Below are 17,158 nucleotides of genomic sequence, written 5' to 3'. Positions count from 1 at the left end.
TTTACTTCAAACTCTATACAATTATACATTACAAATTGGTGTTCATGAAAGGTGGAAAATAATTCACCCGAAAATGACCCTACCTGAAGTCCATCCATACCTGGTAAGATCCAATCTGAATTTTATTTGTCAATGATGTGATCCGATCTAAATGAGATCTGACCTGAAGTCTATTCAAACCTGGATTAACCTGCTATTTAACTGATTCAGACCTGAATCGTTTTGACCTGAATTGATATTGATTCGAACTGAAATTAACCTAATCCAAACCAGAACTGAATATGATTTCAAATTAACCTGAAATGACCCAAACTTGAGTTAACATGGACCCGACCTGATCCGGGTCAAATTATTGAATTGATCTGACATAACCCGTATTCAATTAAACCTGACCTGACATGATCTGACTAAATATGATCCGACTTGAAACCTAAACGATTATTTGATTTCACGTCTCTAATTCAAGCTTGATCACCCAACCTCTCATGGATAGAAATGAGCTATTGCTCTTGGAGAAGGTGTTCAACAACATTAAATCTTAAAGGGCGAGTAGGTCTAGAGTGATCAATAATACCGCAGTGTGTGAACATCTTACAAATTCCTTTATAAGAGAAACGAATCCAAATAAGTTCGCAATCATCTCCGTTAATGTGAGAATGGGTTAAAACGAATCCAAATTGATGTAGCAAGATGAAGAGCATACAAGTCTAATTAGAGCTAAGAACCACATAAAATAAAAGTAACATGGAGAGATTTAATTAGTTATAAATCAAGGTTGATAGCAAAAGAAAGTAGGGTAAAGTACACAAATGGTCCCCTAACTATAGGATAATATTTTGTTGAGTCTTTCGATTATTAAAAGTTACAAAATGATCTCCCGACTATTAAAAGTTACAAAATGGTCCCCGACTATAAGGAGTTGTTTTTTTTGTGTTCCTCAACTATTAGAAGTTATAAAATAATCACCCAACTTTTCATTATGTTTCAAACTCGTCCTTTTTTGTTAAAAAAATAACGATCGTTTGAGTTGGACGTTAACATGCTGATCGAGATATGATAGTCGTTTGAAATTATGAGATCAAATTTTATCATATATCGATCAAAATCTTAACATCCAGCTCAAACTATCGTTAATTTTTTTAACGGAAAATGATGAATTTGAAACATAATAAATAGTCGGGTGACTATTTTGTAACTGTTAATAATCGAGGGACTCAACAAAGTAGTATCCTATTGTCAGGGGATCATTTGTGTACTTTACCCAAGAAAGTAATGACTTAGAATCTAAGTGAAGCACATAAAAGAAAGTAATCAAATTCGGTCCGATTTTAAACTTTGCAATTACTAGTGCATCCTTAGTGCCAATGGAAGAATACTTTATTTCCAAGTGAAAAAGTCTTTTCGACTAAATCCGTATATATTATCTCGGCATAATATAAATGTCCAAATAGGTTTTCTATTTCTAACACTCAAATGAGAAAACGTGCAAGATTCATCACACAAAGTTACTAAGCAAAATTCATAAATCAATGGAGAGTGAAGGCAACAGCTCTTACAACAAGATAAAGCAAGGCCGAGTCAAGCTAAACATCGGCTTCCATTACCAGATAGTACAACCAAGTTTCATATGTAACAGTAAAACTCTAGTTCCATGTGTACACACAATCAAAGACAAAATCCTCGCCTGTCATAACAGAGTAAAAAGCGTGAAAGAATACAACGATATAAGCCCTCAGTCAAAGAGGAAACTAAATCGTACACACCAGTCTTCTCCAACCTCGAAACCGAGGTATAATGTTATGCTGGAACGTCAGCCATCGCTTGTCCATGTGAAGGCCAAAATAACAATTGTAAGCGAAAATAAAATAGTCCCACAAGCAAACAACCACATAACCTTGCTTGGTCCTTGTTTCTGGCCCTCTTGATTCCCCAACTCAACATCTTTGAGAAGCTCCCTTACTTCATCCATATCAGAATCCTTGGCCGCTTGCAAAAGTCTACCTTGAATTTTCCTAAGCTTAGTGAGTCTACTATCTCTAGTTCCACCTTTAGCTGACCAGATAAAACCAGTCATCTTCCAAAGAAGAATACCCACATAGATGGAAACTAAACAATCTACGGAATAATAGTGGCGCTCTCGTACTTCTCGCTGGGCGCTGTGCATAACAAGCAGCCATATAAGAGCTGAGCTATACCCACCATAAGCCTCCTGCAATTTAAGATGTTGAAAGGTCAATATGACTTGATCATTTGTGATTTGACAACAGCCATTAGAAGAATAGATAGTCGGTTCCAAATGTATAATAACAGTACCGTCCATGCCATAGCAGTGTGTACAGCAACAAGCATGTGGCCACTGTATACAAGGTCATTGCAACCGCCCCCAGCCATTTTAAGCAGACTGTACCATGAAGATCCTTCTGATGTGGTGGGTCGCAGAAAATCTAATAGGAAGCTCATTGAGCCCCAATCCGGATGGTAGTCCACAGTGTAGTTTCTAGTATCAACTGCAAAGAAGAGGAACGTTTAATACAAACTTCTAGAGACAAGTAACAAACATATAAAAATAACAATTAAACAATAGCTTACAGGCATCGAAATATAAATATATAAGTTACCATATGCTATATCCCGTTCTATTACTTGACGAATGGCATAAGTATCAGCAGCATAAGGAGCATAATATTTCTGAGCCCAACGATGAGGATGTTGAGGGATGATACCATAGCGAGATGAAGCACACCATGGGCGGGGTGATGGCAGAATTGTAGATGCAAAAGTTATTGCACGAAAAAGACGGCCAACTGCCATGGTAAACATGTATCGTGCGCCTAACCCAAGACCAGGAGCTTTCACAGAGTCAAATAGTACAGAGAAGGCCAACATTATAAATAACATCAAGTAATGGTGCAAGCCAATAATGTGAGGTCTCAGTATCTCAACAACTGCTTCAGGAAGTTTCTCATTTAGAGCCAGAAGCAACCATTGACCAGTATCTGGAAGAGGAGGCCTAGCACTGTTAAATATTACCAATTTGATCAATGGTCCCTTTGCAAAATGAATATATAGTTACAGATGAAGCAATCTAGGAAAAGAACGGTTTTTTTTAGTTCCCAAAGAGAATGCAAATAATGCAGAAATTTAACATCCTAAGCTACTGTCAAATCTGATTTATATATCATGTATAGTTGTATACGTTTCAAATCATTACACAGTGACAAAGATCCCCTCATTTAGAAATGGGTAATAATCTAAACTTCATCCGTATGTACCAACTATGCAGTTACAATATGATTCAATCCCATTATTCCCTCAATTTTTTGTTAGGCCCTATCCTTGTAACTCTACCTAATTTCTTCCATCACATTGTAAATAACCTGAATAAAAGATAGCTTTCAATGTGCATTGGTTGTCAAATGAAACATGGTTTTCCATGTTCATCTGTATGTACCAACTATGCATCTTGGGTGATTGATGTGTTCATGAAAATAAAGTCACGTAAAAGTGAACCATCACTTGTCATAAATTGTCCCCTTCTTGGATCAGCTAGGTGTCCAGGATTTGAAATATTGTCCAGATTCAAATTTCCAATTTCATATCATGTTTTTCAAATCAAACTTCAGGAGAAGAGTAACAGAACTACAATTATTCATCTATTTGCGCTGATAAACTTCATTGTTTGTAGCGAGAAATTAAGTTCTATCATCTATACATTAATGTTGTCATCGATATACAACTTCTATAATACATGATAAAAAGCAATGGTTGCCCTCGAGCGAAAGAGAAGATCTTTAAAGAGAGGAGTTAAGACCATGAACAACATGGAAGAAATGATAAAAACTCTTATAAACTCAGAGAACCACTGCTTGCTCCAATAAAGGGACACTCCTCACAGAATTTACAGTGGGAACGAAGGGCATCAGTTGAATACATGCATACTATTTTAGATCAATTTGGTGCAGGCAGATGACAAGAACAAATGTGATAGCCACTGTCCCGGAACTACCTGTAGAATATGCATTGCACCAAAAGGGATACAATACCTAAGAGGAATGGCATAAAGGAAAACATACAGAATAATGGTAAAGGTATATTTAAAAATTATGCTTTTGGGTTAACCGAGTCAATAATAGCCTTGTAAATTCTACAAAATGGAGGACTTTGAAGAAACAAAAATTGTTTAAGAAAAGCAGTTATGCGGGTGTTTCTGGAATTAAAAATGAAATGGAACCATAGTTACATAAATCACTCAATAGCCCACAATCTACGTATTGAACGCTGCGATCCAAAACGCGGTACAAACGCGTTCCAGTCGTTCCAAAATCGCGATTTGGTACGAAAGCTTATACGATTCGTACGAACGTGTTCAGGTCTTTCCAAAATCGTCGGAGACGAAAAAAATTGAAGCTTTCTTCGTAGATCTACGTTAATAGACACATTTTTAGGCAAAACTAACCTTGGATCTGAAACAAGGGTGAGGAAACACTTCGGGTGACATCTCTCTTTTAATTCCAACGCCGGCGTACGGTGGTGGCCGTTGATGACGCGGCGGAAAACCACCAGAATCTGGGCGCCGGTTGTATCTCCCTCCCTCTCTCTCTCTCTCTCTCTCAAAACTGAGAAATGAAACAAAATGATAATAAGCCCGTTTTAGCTTATGATGATGATCCAACCTTCCCACCCTTGGATCAAAGTAGATCTAATGGCTTAAAACACTATGTGTTTTCTCCTATGGATCGATGATGTGGCGTGACGGGAGCCTTAGGATCAAGCCTTCAACCAAGGGCTCTAAGTGATTTGTGTTTGTTTGACTTGGATGGATGAAGTGGCTAGGAATAAGGGCCCTTGGATCAAAGCTCATCAATGGTCCAAGTTGATTTGTGTTTTCTTCACTTGGTTTGATGAGTTGGCAATCCTAGAAAATACCAAAATTATTAATTTCATAAAAGCAAGGCCCCACCTCATTTAGGCGATTTTCCCGATATATCACCGGTGACCGGTAATATTACCGATCTAACACCGGTCAGACTATATTTCCCGATCTAACACCCTTAGCAGTAAAGCGCTCCCCCTGCATCGCGCTATACGATGATTTGGCGCCACATGGGGTATAGCGCGCCCCCTGCACCACACTATACGGTGAGCTGGTGCCACGTGGGTATAGCGTGGCACCTGCAGCGCGCTATACACCACGTAGGGGTATAGCGCGGATCAGGTACCGTGCTATACCTTTACTCCTAATAATTTTATATAGCGCGGGGCAGGTACCGCGACATACCTTTACTCCTGACATAATTTTATATAGCGCGGGGCAGGTACCGCGTTTTGTATAACTTTCCCCGCTATAAATACCATTCTCCTTCGGTTAATTTCTCACATCTCTCCTCTCAACTTATAAATTAATACAACAATTCCGTCAACGAGTCAATAATTCTGGCAATTTTCTCATATTTTATTTAGAAATTCGTTCGATTTTTCGTTATAAGGTAATTTTGTTATAATTTTTTTATTTATTGTTTATTATGATTATTTGAAAAAAAAATATTATACTAATTATTTTCAATTAATTTTGTGTTTGTAAAATTGGAAAGCGGGAGCATACGTCGAAATAATTTTGCGGTGCAGGTAATAATATTAAATTATATTATTTAATTTATTTACGTTGATGTGTAAAAATTTTATTGTGTTATATGTTCGTTCATATATAATTTATTAAATCAGGTTTGTTTCATTTTTTTCCAGATATAATAGTGCCGCACTTTTAAACTCAAATAATGGCGCGACTTTCAGCTATTATTTATTATGATGGTGAAATTCGAGAAGATGAAACCGGCGTTGTTTTCGTATCAAATGAGCGTGTTAAAATATAATTCAAGAGAAACATAACTCTTGAGGAGCTTATAACGAAGATTTCGAGGAAAATTCATGTTGGAAGTAATAGAAGAGTGTTGTCGTTGCAGTATAGATTTCTAACATCATTGTTGCCATTAACTTATACAGCGTTCGAACTTTCGAATAATGATGATGTTGAAATGATGGTTGAAGCTCAAAGTAATTATTCAGACACTGCTATTGAGATGTATGCACATTTTGTTCAAGTGTGTGTTGTTCGGGGTCAATCATTAAGCTCCCACTATGGGCTGACTGAACAAGTTGACAGCCCGACGAAAGTAATGTGTAATGATTTTAATGCCATAATGGGGAGACATTCATCCGCAACTCCTTACGATATGTACCAAGGTAGGTCGATGAACAATCCGTATGGAAACATTGCGTCCAGTTCAAGGGGAAGGCATTCATCTGCAAATCCCTTTGACCTTAATATGGAGATGCCATCGATGCAACCATCTGTGCAGTTTCCATTTGACGCGATGGCTTCAAGGTCTAGGGGGAGGCATTCGACTGCGAGCTTTTTCGATCTCAATGTCGATATGCCTTCCAGTTCAAGGGGAAGACGTGCAAGTAGTAGGTTCTTTGACCTAAATGTGGAGAGCATGGAGGAACCATCATCTCCACCAGAAGAACCGCTTTGTGAGCTTGGTGCGGATGATGTTGAGACTGGACTGTTCATTGACCCAGAATCACCACAATTCAACTCCGATGATGATGAAGTTCCAGGAAATGTGGCACAAACTGACCCTCCTGCACACATGTATGAAGTTGATTATGGTGCAATATACGGGCCATAATTTGTGGATATGCCTCATCTCGGTGACTATGGGTATTACTCGTCAATAAATAATGGTGAGTTATCTTTAGGCATGGAGTTTTCAAGCAAAGAAGAAGCGATGATGGCTATCAAAAATTACAATATTCGTAATTCTGTTCAGTCCAGAGTATACCGCTCCACGACCGAAAAATATGTATGCTACTGTGCCCAGCGCGAAAACGGATGCAATTGGATGGTTCGCGTATCAAAAAGGAAGAGGAAAAACAACAGATGGGTACTAACAGTATACAACGGTCCTCACACATGTTGTGCTGGAGGGGTCAACCAAGATCATCCCAACTTGGACTCTGAAGTGATATGCCAAGCCATCAATCCCATGGTCAAAGCAAGCTCTCATATAGCTGTTGCAGTGTTGATTTGAGCTATACAATCGCAGTATGGGTACGGTGTCTCCTATAAAAAAGCTTGGTTGGCAAAACAAAATGCCATTGTCAAACTTCATGGCGAATGTGATGCATCTTACAACGAACTTCCAGGTTGGTTTAGCCTGGTGCGAACGTTGAATCCTGGGAAAATTGTGGACTTCGAAACCTCCTATGCATACCATAATGATCGAGTTCTTCGCGATCGATGCCAATTCTACCGGGTTTTTTGGAGTTACCCACAGTGCGTTACTGCTGTCAAATTCTGCAAGCCTATGGTCCAGATCGACGAGACTTTCTTGTATGGAAAATACAAGCAAGTTTTATTATTGGCAGTTGTCCAAGATGGTAATCGCAACATTCTTCCAGTTGCTTTTGCTCTTGTCGAAGGAGAAGATACAGCTTCTTGGGCTTTTTTCCTCTGAAATTTACGTGCACATGTTATCAAGAGGGAAAACATCTGTGTCATTTCAGATCGCGAAGCTGGGATCAAAGCAGCAATGGAGTCTTTGGGTCCAATGTGGCAACCACCCTTTGTCCAATATAGGTATTATCTTCGACACATTGCTGCGAACTACCATGGAAGGTACAAGAAGAATGATGAGCGTCAATTAATTGTGCACATAGGTAAGTGAAACTTAGCAAGTTTGTTATCTTTCGATCGTTTTAATTTTGCAAAGACAACAAGTTAGTAAGTTATATATTTTTTTGATCAGGTTATGAACTACTTCCTCGAACGTTTGAATCAATGTTTCAAGAGTTGCGGACGAAGAACGAGGAAGAATATGATTACATCAGCCTCATCGATAAAGAAATGTGGACGAACGCATATGATGGTGGATATCGATATGGACACATGACGACCAACTTGGAAGAGGCAATCAATTCAACCTTAAAGGGTGCACGTCACTTACCTGTAGCGGCTTTGGTAAAGACTACATATTTTTGTTTGGGGGCGCTTTTTGTGAAACTCGGGGGACAAGCTCAAACCTGGATGCAAGGCGTCATGTCTATCACCCTAGATTAGTTGCAGATCTACAGAAAAAAATTGTTGCATCAAATGGAATGTCTGTAACAAGCTTCTCTAGAAGGCATGAAATGTTTCGTGTCACAGAGTTACCGCTACCTCTTCAAGGGATTGAAGTTGTGTCGTTAAGAGTAAATCTAAGGGACAGAACGTGCGAATGCGGGTTTTTTCAAGCTCTGAAGTATCCATGCTCTCATGTGATAGCAGCTTGCTCGCATACACATCAAGACTATAGCCATTTTGTGGATCCCGTATACATACTATCTGAAGGTTTTAAGGTATACGAATTTGAGTTTCCCCCTATAGGTAATGAAAAAACCCTGATGAGGTTCAAGATTGGCTTCCGATTGTACCAAATTCGAGTTTATTGAGGGAGCGTGGTCATCCAAAATCCAATTGAATTCATTGCGATATGGATATTAGAGAAAGATCTAGACAAGATAGAAGATGTGGTCATTGTAGAAACCCAGGACACACTAGAAAAACATGTCCACTTCTGTTGTCATCAAGTAACAATTGATGAGGAAATGATGTATTTTATTATCAAATAATAATTCTTCTACTTTTAATTTGCATTTACTTCAAGTTAATGTCATTTGATAATCACCGATGAAGATTAAAAAAACAAACACAATCATTAAATTTTAACAAACTGATAACAATAAGTATTAAATGGTAAATGATAACCAAATTACAATAACTGATATTAAATGGTAATAAAAAAATGAACTGAAATACATTAAAAAACAAAATAAAGTAAGTATTAAATGAGAAATAATAAAAAATTACAATTTAACAAAATAAAGTAAATACAAATATAATAAAAAAACAAAATCTATCGATGCCTGCGACGCGAATGTGTTTCGCAGGGCGGTGGCTGTCGGTCTCGAGGAGGATTTCTTCGTATCACTGGTTCTGACTCCTCGCTGTCATCATCATCACCATCGTCGTCGTCGTCGTCGTCGTCGTCATCGTCGTCGTCGTCGTTGTCGTCGTCTTGCGTAGGTACATGAGGAGATGATGACGATGAAGCACCTTCGTAGAATAAGGACCCTGGAGGTGTATGACTGACTATCCCACCGGCCTATGAAAACTAGGAAAAGTCATAAAACCCAGACATCGCTGAGTGTGAAAACTGTACAGGAGGCGGTGTTTGTGCTGCGGCCATGGGTGATAAGGCTGAACCCGCCAAATATCCAACATATGAAACCCAAGTCAGGTTTGCAAACATAGACCCATAATAGACTCCAGGATGGGTCATCTGTGACGGTGGCGGTGGCGGGGTCATAAAACCAGGTGAAGGCGGTGGCGACGACATCTGGTAATGGAAAGGCGATGACGGCATCATATATGGCTGCAACATCATATATGGCTGCGGTGGCTGCTGGGAAGGTCATGCTGGTGGAGTTGAGGATGAACCGGAAGCACCTGCTCTCTGTCCACGAGTCGGGGGACGATGGTGCTGTGTCGGTGAACGTCTCTGTCGACGTCGTGGAAAGGTCTGCCCTCGTGCATCCTCGGGAAGTAGAAACGGTTTCCCGTTACTGTTGAACCACTCATAATAATCCTCAGCATACATCAAGAAGTCAGTAAAAATAGGCTCTCTACGTGGAAGGCGCCGATGTCGATCCTCCCACAACACGACCCACTCATGATGCCTCACCAGCCAATCTGTATCTGTCTTGCCGCGTCTATCTAAGCTATGTAACTCATCCATATTGCGAGGTACTTCCGAAATTGGTTGAAAACAACCAAACTGCCAGAGCACGCGATCAGTGGAGTGCATCTCGACGGTCGCATAACAGATCAGAGGGACCATTTCCATCCAAACATCTAATGGCCCCTCAACTCAGGTGGGATCACCGCCCTCACATCATCAGTAGAATATGGCACCATTCAAACTAAAACAAATAATATATAATTTTTATCAAAATAATAATCTAATTATATAACTATAATCTAAAATCAATTTTTAAACATTAAAATTCATACTTGTGTGCCAGCCTTCTGATCGATTAGCACCCTAATCTTTTCTAAATCATCAGGTAGCTCCTGATGATTTTTCCTATCAGTAGACCACCTATTCAAGAAAAAAAATTTGTTATACGCTGTATAAAATTATTAATATACAAAATCAGTTTTATAATTACCTCAGAAGTAATGGAAATACGAATGGGTTCTTCACAACGGGACATAAAAAGGGCAATCGATACCATGCCCAAGACTGCAGCAGCAGAAGACATCCGCCGATAGCATTACGCCTGTAGTCAGTGGCTCCACACATCTCCCTGTACAGCAAAGCCAAAACTGCCGAGCCCCAACTGAATGATCCGGCGAGACGAAAGTCGCTAAGATGTCGCAACCACATGCAGTGAACTAGGTTGCGCGATTTGTCCGGCATCAACAACCCTCCTATCAGCTGCAGTATGCATGCCTGTGCATACATCTTAACCTCATCCTCATAGGCGTCTACGCTCAACTCCCGAAAATTTGCGTCTAACCAATTTAACAGTATCCTACCTCCGATAAAATTTTCCGGGACACGTCCTAGACTATCCCAACACAAACCAGTCCAAGAACCGGAAGCTATCCCCGATATCACATCTCCATCCACCGGAAGCCCCAGGTGCATAGAAACATCCTCAAGCGTGATCGTGCACTCTCCGCACGGAAGATGGAATGTGTGGGACTCCGGCCTCCACCGCTCTACTAAGGCAGAAATCAGGTCTGGCTCTATCTTACAGTGACCCTGATATCTACCTATGTAACCGAATCCAGCCTCTACTAAATACGACAAGACACAATTGGGTATCACTAACTTAAGATTTCTAATAAAAGGATCTAATACACGGTCCTTCTCCTAAAAATAAATAATTACAAAAATTAATTCTAAATCTAATAATCATGCATTAAATGAATCAACTAATTATTAATAATAATTTAAATTAAATTAAAACGTTAAAATGTTACCGTATCAGCAAAGTGTCGAGATATTTAATTAATAATAATCATGCATTAAATAAATAACTAAATATTGCTAATAATTTAAATTAAATTAAAACATTAAAATGTTATCGCATCAGCAAAGTGTAGAGATATATGATTTCCATCCGAGCGAACTAGACTGCCTTCCATTATATATCTGCAAAAGAATTATATTAGTAAAATATTAAATAAAGTACAAATATAATAGTAAAAATATTATAAAATATACCTTAAAAAGAGAGTATTTGAGAGAAATTTAGAGAATTTGAGAGAATTTGGTGTGATAAAATTGATTGAGAATGGGGGTATTTATAGGGAGGAGGGGTCGGTAGTTAGGGGTATAGCGCGCCCCCTGCACCGCGCTATACCCCACGTGTCAGATATACAGGTATAGCGCGCTGAAGGGGCCGCGCTATACCCACGTGACGCCAGCTCACCGTATAGCGCGGTGCAGGGGGCGCGCTATACCCCACGTTGCGCCAAATCATCGTATAGCGCGGTGCAGTGGGCGCACTTTACTGCTAAGGGTGTTAGATCGGGAAATATAATCTGACCGGTGTTAGATCGATAATATTACCGGTCACCTGTGATATATCGGGAAAATCACCCCTCATTTAACTGCCAAAACCCGTGGCAGAAACAAGGCAAAGAAGACCAATTTTTTAATTTTTGAAATTCAAGTATATTGGACTATAAATGGGCTATCTTGAGAAACTCTTGTTATGAACATTTTTTATTGGATTTATCTTGTAAATAGGTATTGATTTTGTAATATGAACAGGTTTGGTCTTGAATAAAATGGACTCTAAAATTTGTTTTAAAAAAAACGCAATCGTTTTGACTTTTTCCCATTTCTGTGTTTTTGGTTAAAGTAAATAGCTGTTTAAATCCTCATTTTTTATGTGTTATTTCAGTTAAGTTTTAATTTCTTTTATTTTATTCCTACTATTTATAGTTACTTATAAAATTTGATGTAGAAAAATAGCAACCTAAGAAACTGGTACATCGTACCAATTTATATGGTACATTGTACCGGAGCGATCCGAAATGAGTCTACCCCTTCTCGTACCGAATTTTAGGGACCTAGCGAATTGTGATCTCGTTCCATGTTCCCGTACCGGAGCGTACCGCGATCCATGTGACTATGAATGGAACCAACTTTGAATTTCCTGATTTCATACTATGCTGCATGTTCCTATTGACAGAAACAGAGTCAGAAATATCAATAAATAACTTTCTTCCCTACTTAATCCTTCTGTCTATTTTATCATTCGTTTGGTCTAAAACACTCTTAAATAGAAGTCATCAAATGGTGTAAGAAAACAGTAATGGATGCTGTGACGTAAGGCAATCTTGGTTTTGCACCTATAGCTCTGTTTATTACAGCCAAGTAAAGATTGCAATCATTTTGGAAAGAAATCTACGAAAAATCATTGACAAAGTGACATGAAAATCAAGTAAGATCAATAATAAATGTCATCCAATTAAAGCTAAAGATAGATTGGAAAATGCTTCTCCAAACCCAGATTGTAAGTTGACAGATTAAAAAAAGGCAAGAAACAAAATCCAAGCCTGAAACGCCTGGAGCAAAGTAGATCGCTCTTAACACTTAGCATTTATTATTTGTGCCAATCATATTTTTTCCACGATTAGCATTAGAGATTCTCATTGCAAGTCTACTATTATGATCCAAACAGCTTTCCTAAAATGCACCAAATAATTATATGTAAGAAACTAAAAATGACCCACACCCTCCAAAAAAAAAACCCACATAGTAGAAAGCAAAGAAATACAGAAATCAGAGAAAATCACATCGTTTTCTTGGTGATTTAAAATCTAGTTATATATTCCAATTCTTACTTGTGCCAGTCGAGGCCCAGAACAGCAGTAACAAAACGAACATCGAGAGTTTCAAAGAGAAGAGCTGAGAGCATGAATATCATCGAAGCAAGGAACGTGATGGCGGCTCGAAACTCGGCGTTCCAGTGACGATAAGAGGGGACGCGCGTGACGGCAACGAGGGCTAGCGAAGACCAGAGCAACGGTTGAAGACGTTCGTGCAACGTTGGGGATAGAATGCGTAGGTAGTCTATCGCCACGTATGCCATCGCCGTCAACCCCAGTCCCCCATTTTTCACCGCCGGCCACCGCATGGCGTTGACAGCTGTTTTGAAGAGAGGAATAGTATGGCTACCTAGACAAGACTGATCTGGGTTTGGTCTGATTCGTTGCAGAGATCGCGATTCAAGGATATTGGATCTTGAGTTTTGAATCAAAGTGTTAACTAGACAAATTAACCTAATATTTGAGTCTGTTAATGAATGTTGTTTGGGTTTGTATATAACTTAACCAAACCGAATTAAGTGAATTAAGTCAAAGGTTGTTTGACTGAGATAGAGATATCTAAAATCGATTTGAGTTTAAAATGATATTGATCTAAACCCGAATTAGACCTGAAAATTGTGGATTTGAATTTGATATGCGCTTGATCTGAGAACGACATGAACCCGAATTGAACTGAACTCAACCTATATCTGGTCGATATGAACTTGAACTCGAACTCGATATTAACCTAGTAAATAACTAGTATTATCCGACATATTATTAACCTGACATGTTATAAACTTGATATGTAATTGACTCAAATGATCTGATTTGTTATTGTACTGATCTAATTTGTTATTGTACTGATATGATATTTACATGACTTGATATTTACCTAACTTGAAAGTAATAAATTGCAATTTGTATAATTATGAGATTTTAAATTTATGATAAATTTGTGATAATTAAATTAATATGATTACTTTTTTAAATTTAAAATAAATTGTTAGTTATAACAACTAAATTAATAAATTTACTTTCTATATTAATTATAATCCTTATATTTATAAATTTTAATTATAATTATTAAATTAATTTTATTATATAATAGTTCTTGATCATGATTTTATTAGATTATATAAAATTAGTTAAGATATTTATAAGTCTATTTTATTTTTATGTAAAAATTGATTAATAATATAAATATAATTTAACTTAAAATTTTTAATATATATATATAAGATGAATTTATTTGATATTGAAATTTTGAATAATATAACAAATACTAAAACTAATAATTTATAAATGAATAAATAAAATTTATTACACTTTAATACACTAAAATTACAATAAAATCAACTAAACAAATTTATGTTAAAAATTATGCTCTTGTTATCACTCATTTTATCCGGGTGATGGAATTAATGTAAATTATATATTAGTATATACCATATACCATATACCATTTTCATATTTCATATCTATATATATATATTACCCATGTTATAAATAAATATACCCTATTTTTATTCAAGTCCAAAAATAATAAAAACTCATTTATATTACATATAAGTCCATTTACATATATTAGGACTCAATAAATGAAATTCATTATAAAAAAAATTTTGACCCAAATTACAAGCCCAACATGATACAAAGGTAAACCTTAGAATTTTACCATGCTTTGTCGCCACTTTATTGATCACGGGGGAAGCTTTTTTTGACTTGGAAACGATGAGCATTAAATAGCTCTATCTTTTAAGGTAACATGGCACTAAACTTGGTGAACAAAATCAAATCAATTTGGACCCTTGGTAGGGATTTGTTCCAATTGTCATTATTCTTTGCCACTTAATATTATAAGTAATATTTGTGCTACACACTCTCAACCATTTGACAATGAACTCTCAATCACCGCTACAGTCATTGGTGCTCGAACTCACAACCTCTAGGAACAACAACAATTCCTTTAATCATTGAAGTAAATTGGTTCATGTGTGGGTGTATATATATATATATATATATATAATTAATTAATTCGATTTAAATAATTAATTACATTTTATAATTAATTCAATTTGATCCCTTATCCATGCGTGTTGTTTAATTTATTTAAATTTTTGTTTCTAATCTCATGTTTTTAAATTTAGTACTTCAAATTATATTTTTATCAAAATTGACTCATAGTTATTTATATTTTTTGTAATTTAATCTAAACCATATACAATTACAAATTACAATTCGACGTTCTCACGTTCATGAGACATTGGAAGACGAAAAATAATTAACCCAAAAATGACCCGACTTGAAGTCAATCCGTATCTGGTAAGATCCGACCTGAATTTTGTTTGTCAATGATATGACCCGATTTGAACGAGATCCAATTGAAGTCTATCCGAACCTGAATTAACCTGGTGTTTAACTGCTTCGAACCTGAACTGACATTGATCTAAACTAAAATTAACTTAATATGAACTTGAGCTGAATCTGATGTAAAATCAACCTAAAAATGACCCAAACTGATTTGACTTGGACCTGAACTGATGCGAGTTGAACTATTAAATTAACATGACTCAACCTGTATCTGATTTGACCTGACCTGACAGAATCCGACTGAAACCTGAACGATTACCTGATTTTACAACCTTAATATTGTTCATGTTTTTGTTTGAGTTAATTAATGCTCTAACTATTACAACTTATTATAGCATTCATACCCAAATAAGTGCATAAACTATACCTTTTTCCCTGAATAGGTATCTACAATATTTTTTGACCATCCAGGTGCCCAACGTTACAAACATTACTACGTAGGTAGCCAGGACATAACAACCGTTAGTTGTCTCTGTTAAGTGAGATGTGTCACAATATGATAATTTTGAAATTTATTTTTTTAAATTAAAAAACTCCAATTTCTTTTAAATTACAAAAACACCTCAAAATCTATAAAATCCTCAAATCCTAACATTAACCCGCTATCAGCGTCTTTTCAAAACATGACCACCTCCTCCGACGTAGTCCCTACAATCATCCTAGTTATATGTTGCCCTAGTTGTAGTCGATTGACCATCAGAATCGTGTGGGATCATGATTTTCATCCTAAGGTTCGCAAGATATAAAATGTCGATTCACCGTCGATCAGTCATTGATCAATCAAGATTTCATAGGGGTTTTGGTCCAGTTAGTGGCCGGAAAGGGCGACGGCAGTGAGTTAGTGTTAGGATTTTTGGGATTTTGAGGTTTTTTATAATTTCAAAGAAATTAGGGTTTTTATAAATATAATAATATTTTTAATATTTTAAAAAATAAATTTCAAAATTACCAAATTGTGACATGTGTCACTTAATGGAGAAAACTAACAGTTGTTACGTCATGGGCACCTAAAGTGGTAACGTTTGTAAAGTTAGACACTTGGATGATCTAAAAAATGTTGTAGGCACCTATTCGAAAAAAATATAGTTTGGACACTTATTTGGATATTAAGCCTTTATTATATAATGTGAGTCTAAAATTTTAAATTAAGGTGTATATTAGTTTTAAAATGATGCTAATAATTTTATAAGAAATGTGAATTTTATTTCTATTATTATTTACATAAAATATTATGCAATTTTGGTTTAAATACATTATTGCCCTCTAAACTATATATTTTGTATCAAGTTGTTCATGAAGTTGATATATTTCGTTGTGAAGTTGAAATCCAATCTCGAGTTGTATTACTTAACTAAATTAGCTTTGAGTTGGATATCCTTTGTTGTGAAGTTGAAATCCAATCTCGAGTTGTATTGCTTCACCAAATTGGCTTTGAATTGGATATCCTTCGTTGTGAAGTTGAAATTCAATCTTGAGTAAGTGATGTAGGGTTATCCAAGCTTCTTCAATGATGGAGAAGTTGGCAGCCTTGTTGTTTCCCGATTTAGGAGAGACGCCAAAATGCTACACTTGAATTATAAGTATTATGCACAATATAAAGAAAGAAATAATTAAATGGAAATAAGAAATTATGAAAGAATTGATAAGAAATGAAATGGAAAGAAATATTATCAAAGGTAGGCTACAGAAATGTTGTAGAAGTATCCTTCAAGGGATGATGAATTCGGCCTCTAAATGATGTTGCTGGACGTATGCCTTGTTGATGAATTAAGGATAATTCAATGATGAAGAAATGGAAATGTAATGGTGATGATATAGGTGTGAAGGTGATGTAATATGGTGATGGTCATATAGTAT

At 36.7% G+C, this 17,158-nt stretch overlaps 1 protein-coding gene across 1 annotated transcript; it reads right to left on the bottom strand.

Moving 5' to 3' along the window:
- Nucleotides 1-1,494: 1,494 nt before the first annotated feature.
- LOC120212238 lies at nt 1,495-13,402 on the bottom strand. The gene is made up of 4 exons (XM_039210622.1): nt 12,965-13,402; nt 2,619-3,016; nt 2,314-2,507; nt 1,495-2,209 (listed from the first exon to the last, which is right to left on the bottom strand). Exons 1-4 carry the CDS (start codon nt 13,255-13,257, stop codon nt 1,811-1,813), a joined length of 1,284 nt encoding a protein of 427 aa, XP_039066553.1. The 5' UTR covers nt 13,258-13,402; the 3' UTR covers nt 1,495-1,810.
- Between the last annotated feature and the right edge of the window lie 3,756 nt (nt 13,403-17,158).

This window comes from Hibiscus syriacus, unplaced genomic scaffold, assembly GCF_006381635.1.
Source record: "Hibiscus syriacus cultivar Baekdansim isolate YM2019G1 unplaced genomic scaffold, ASM638163v2 tig00110007_pilon, whole genome shotgun sequence".
NCBI lineage: Eukaryota > Viridiplantae > Streptophyta > Magnoliopsida > Malvales > Malvaceae > Hibiscus > Hibiscus syriacus.
This window is presented reverse-complemented; position numbering and strand designations above follow the sequence as displayed.

What these genes read in the sequence shown, in the direction of transcription:
- LOC120212238 (XM_039210622.1), bottom strand. Translation starts at nt 13,257, where the DNA reads ATGCGGTGGCCGGCGGTGAAAAATGGGGGACTGGGGTTGACGGCGATG. An exon ending in CTGGGCCTCGACTGGCACAA is followed by an intron (nt 3,017 to 12,964) that starts GTAAGAATTGGA and finishes AATATTTAACAG; the next exon opens with TGCTAGGCCTCCTCTTCCAG. An exon ending in ACACTGCTATGGCATGGACG is followed by an intron (nt 2,210 to 2,313) that starts GTACTGTTATTA and finishes CTTAAATTGCAG; the next exon opens with GAGGCTTATGGTGGGTATAG.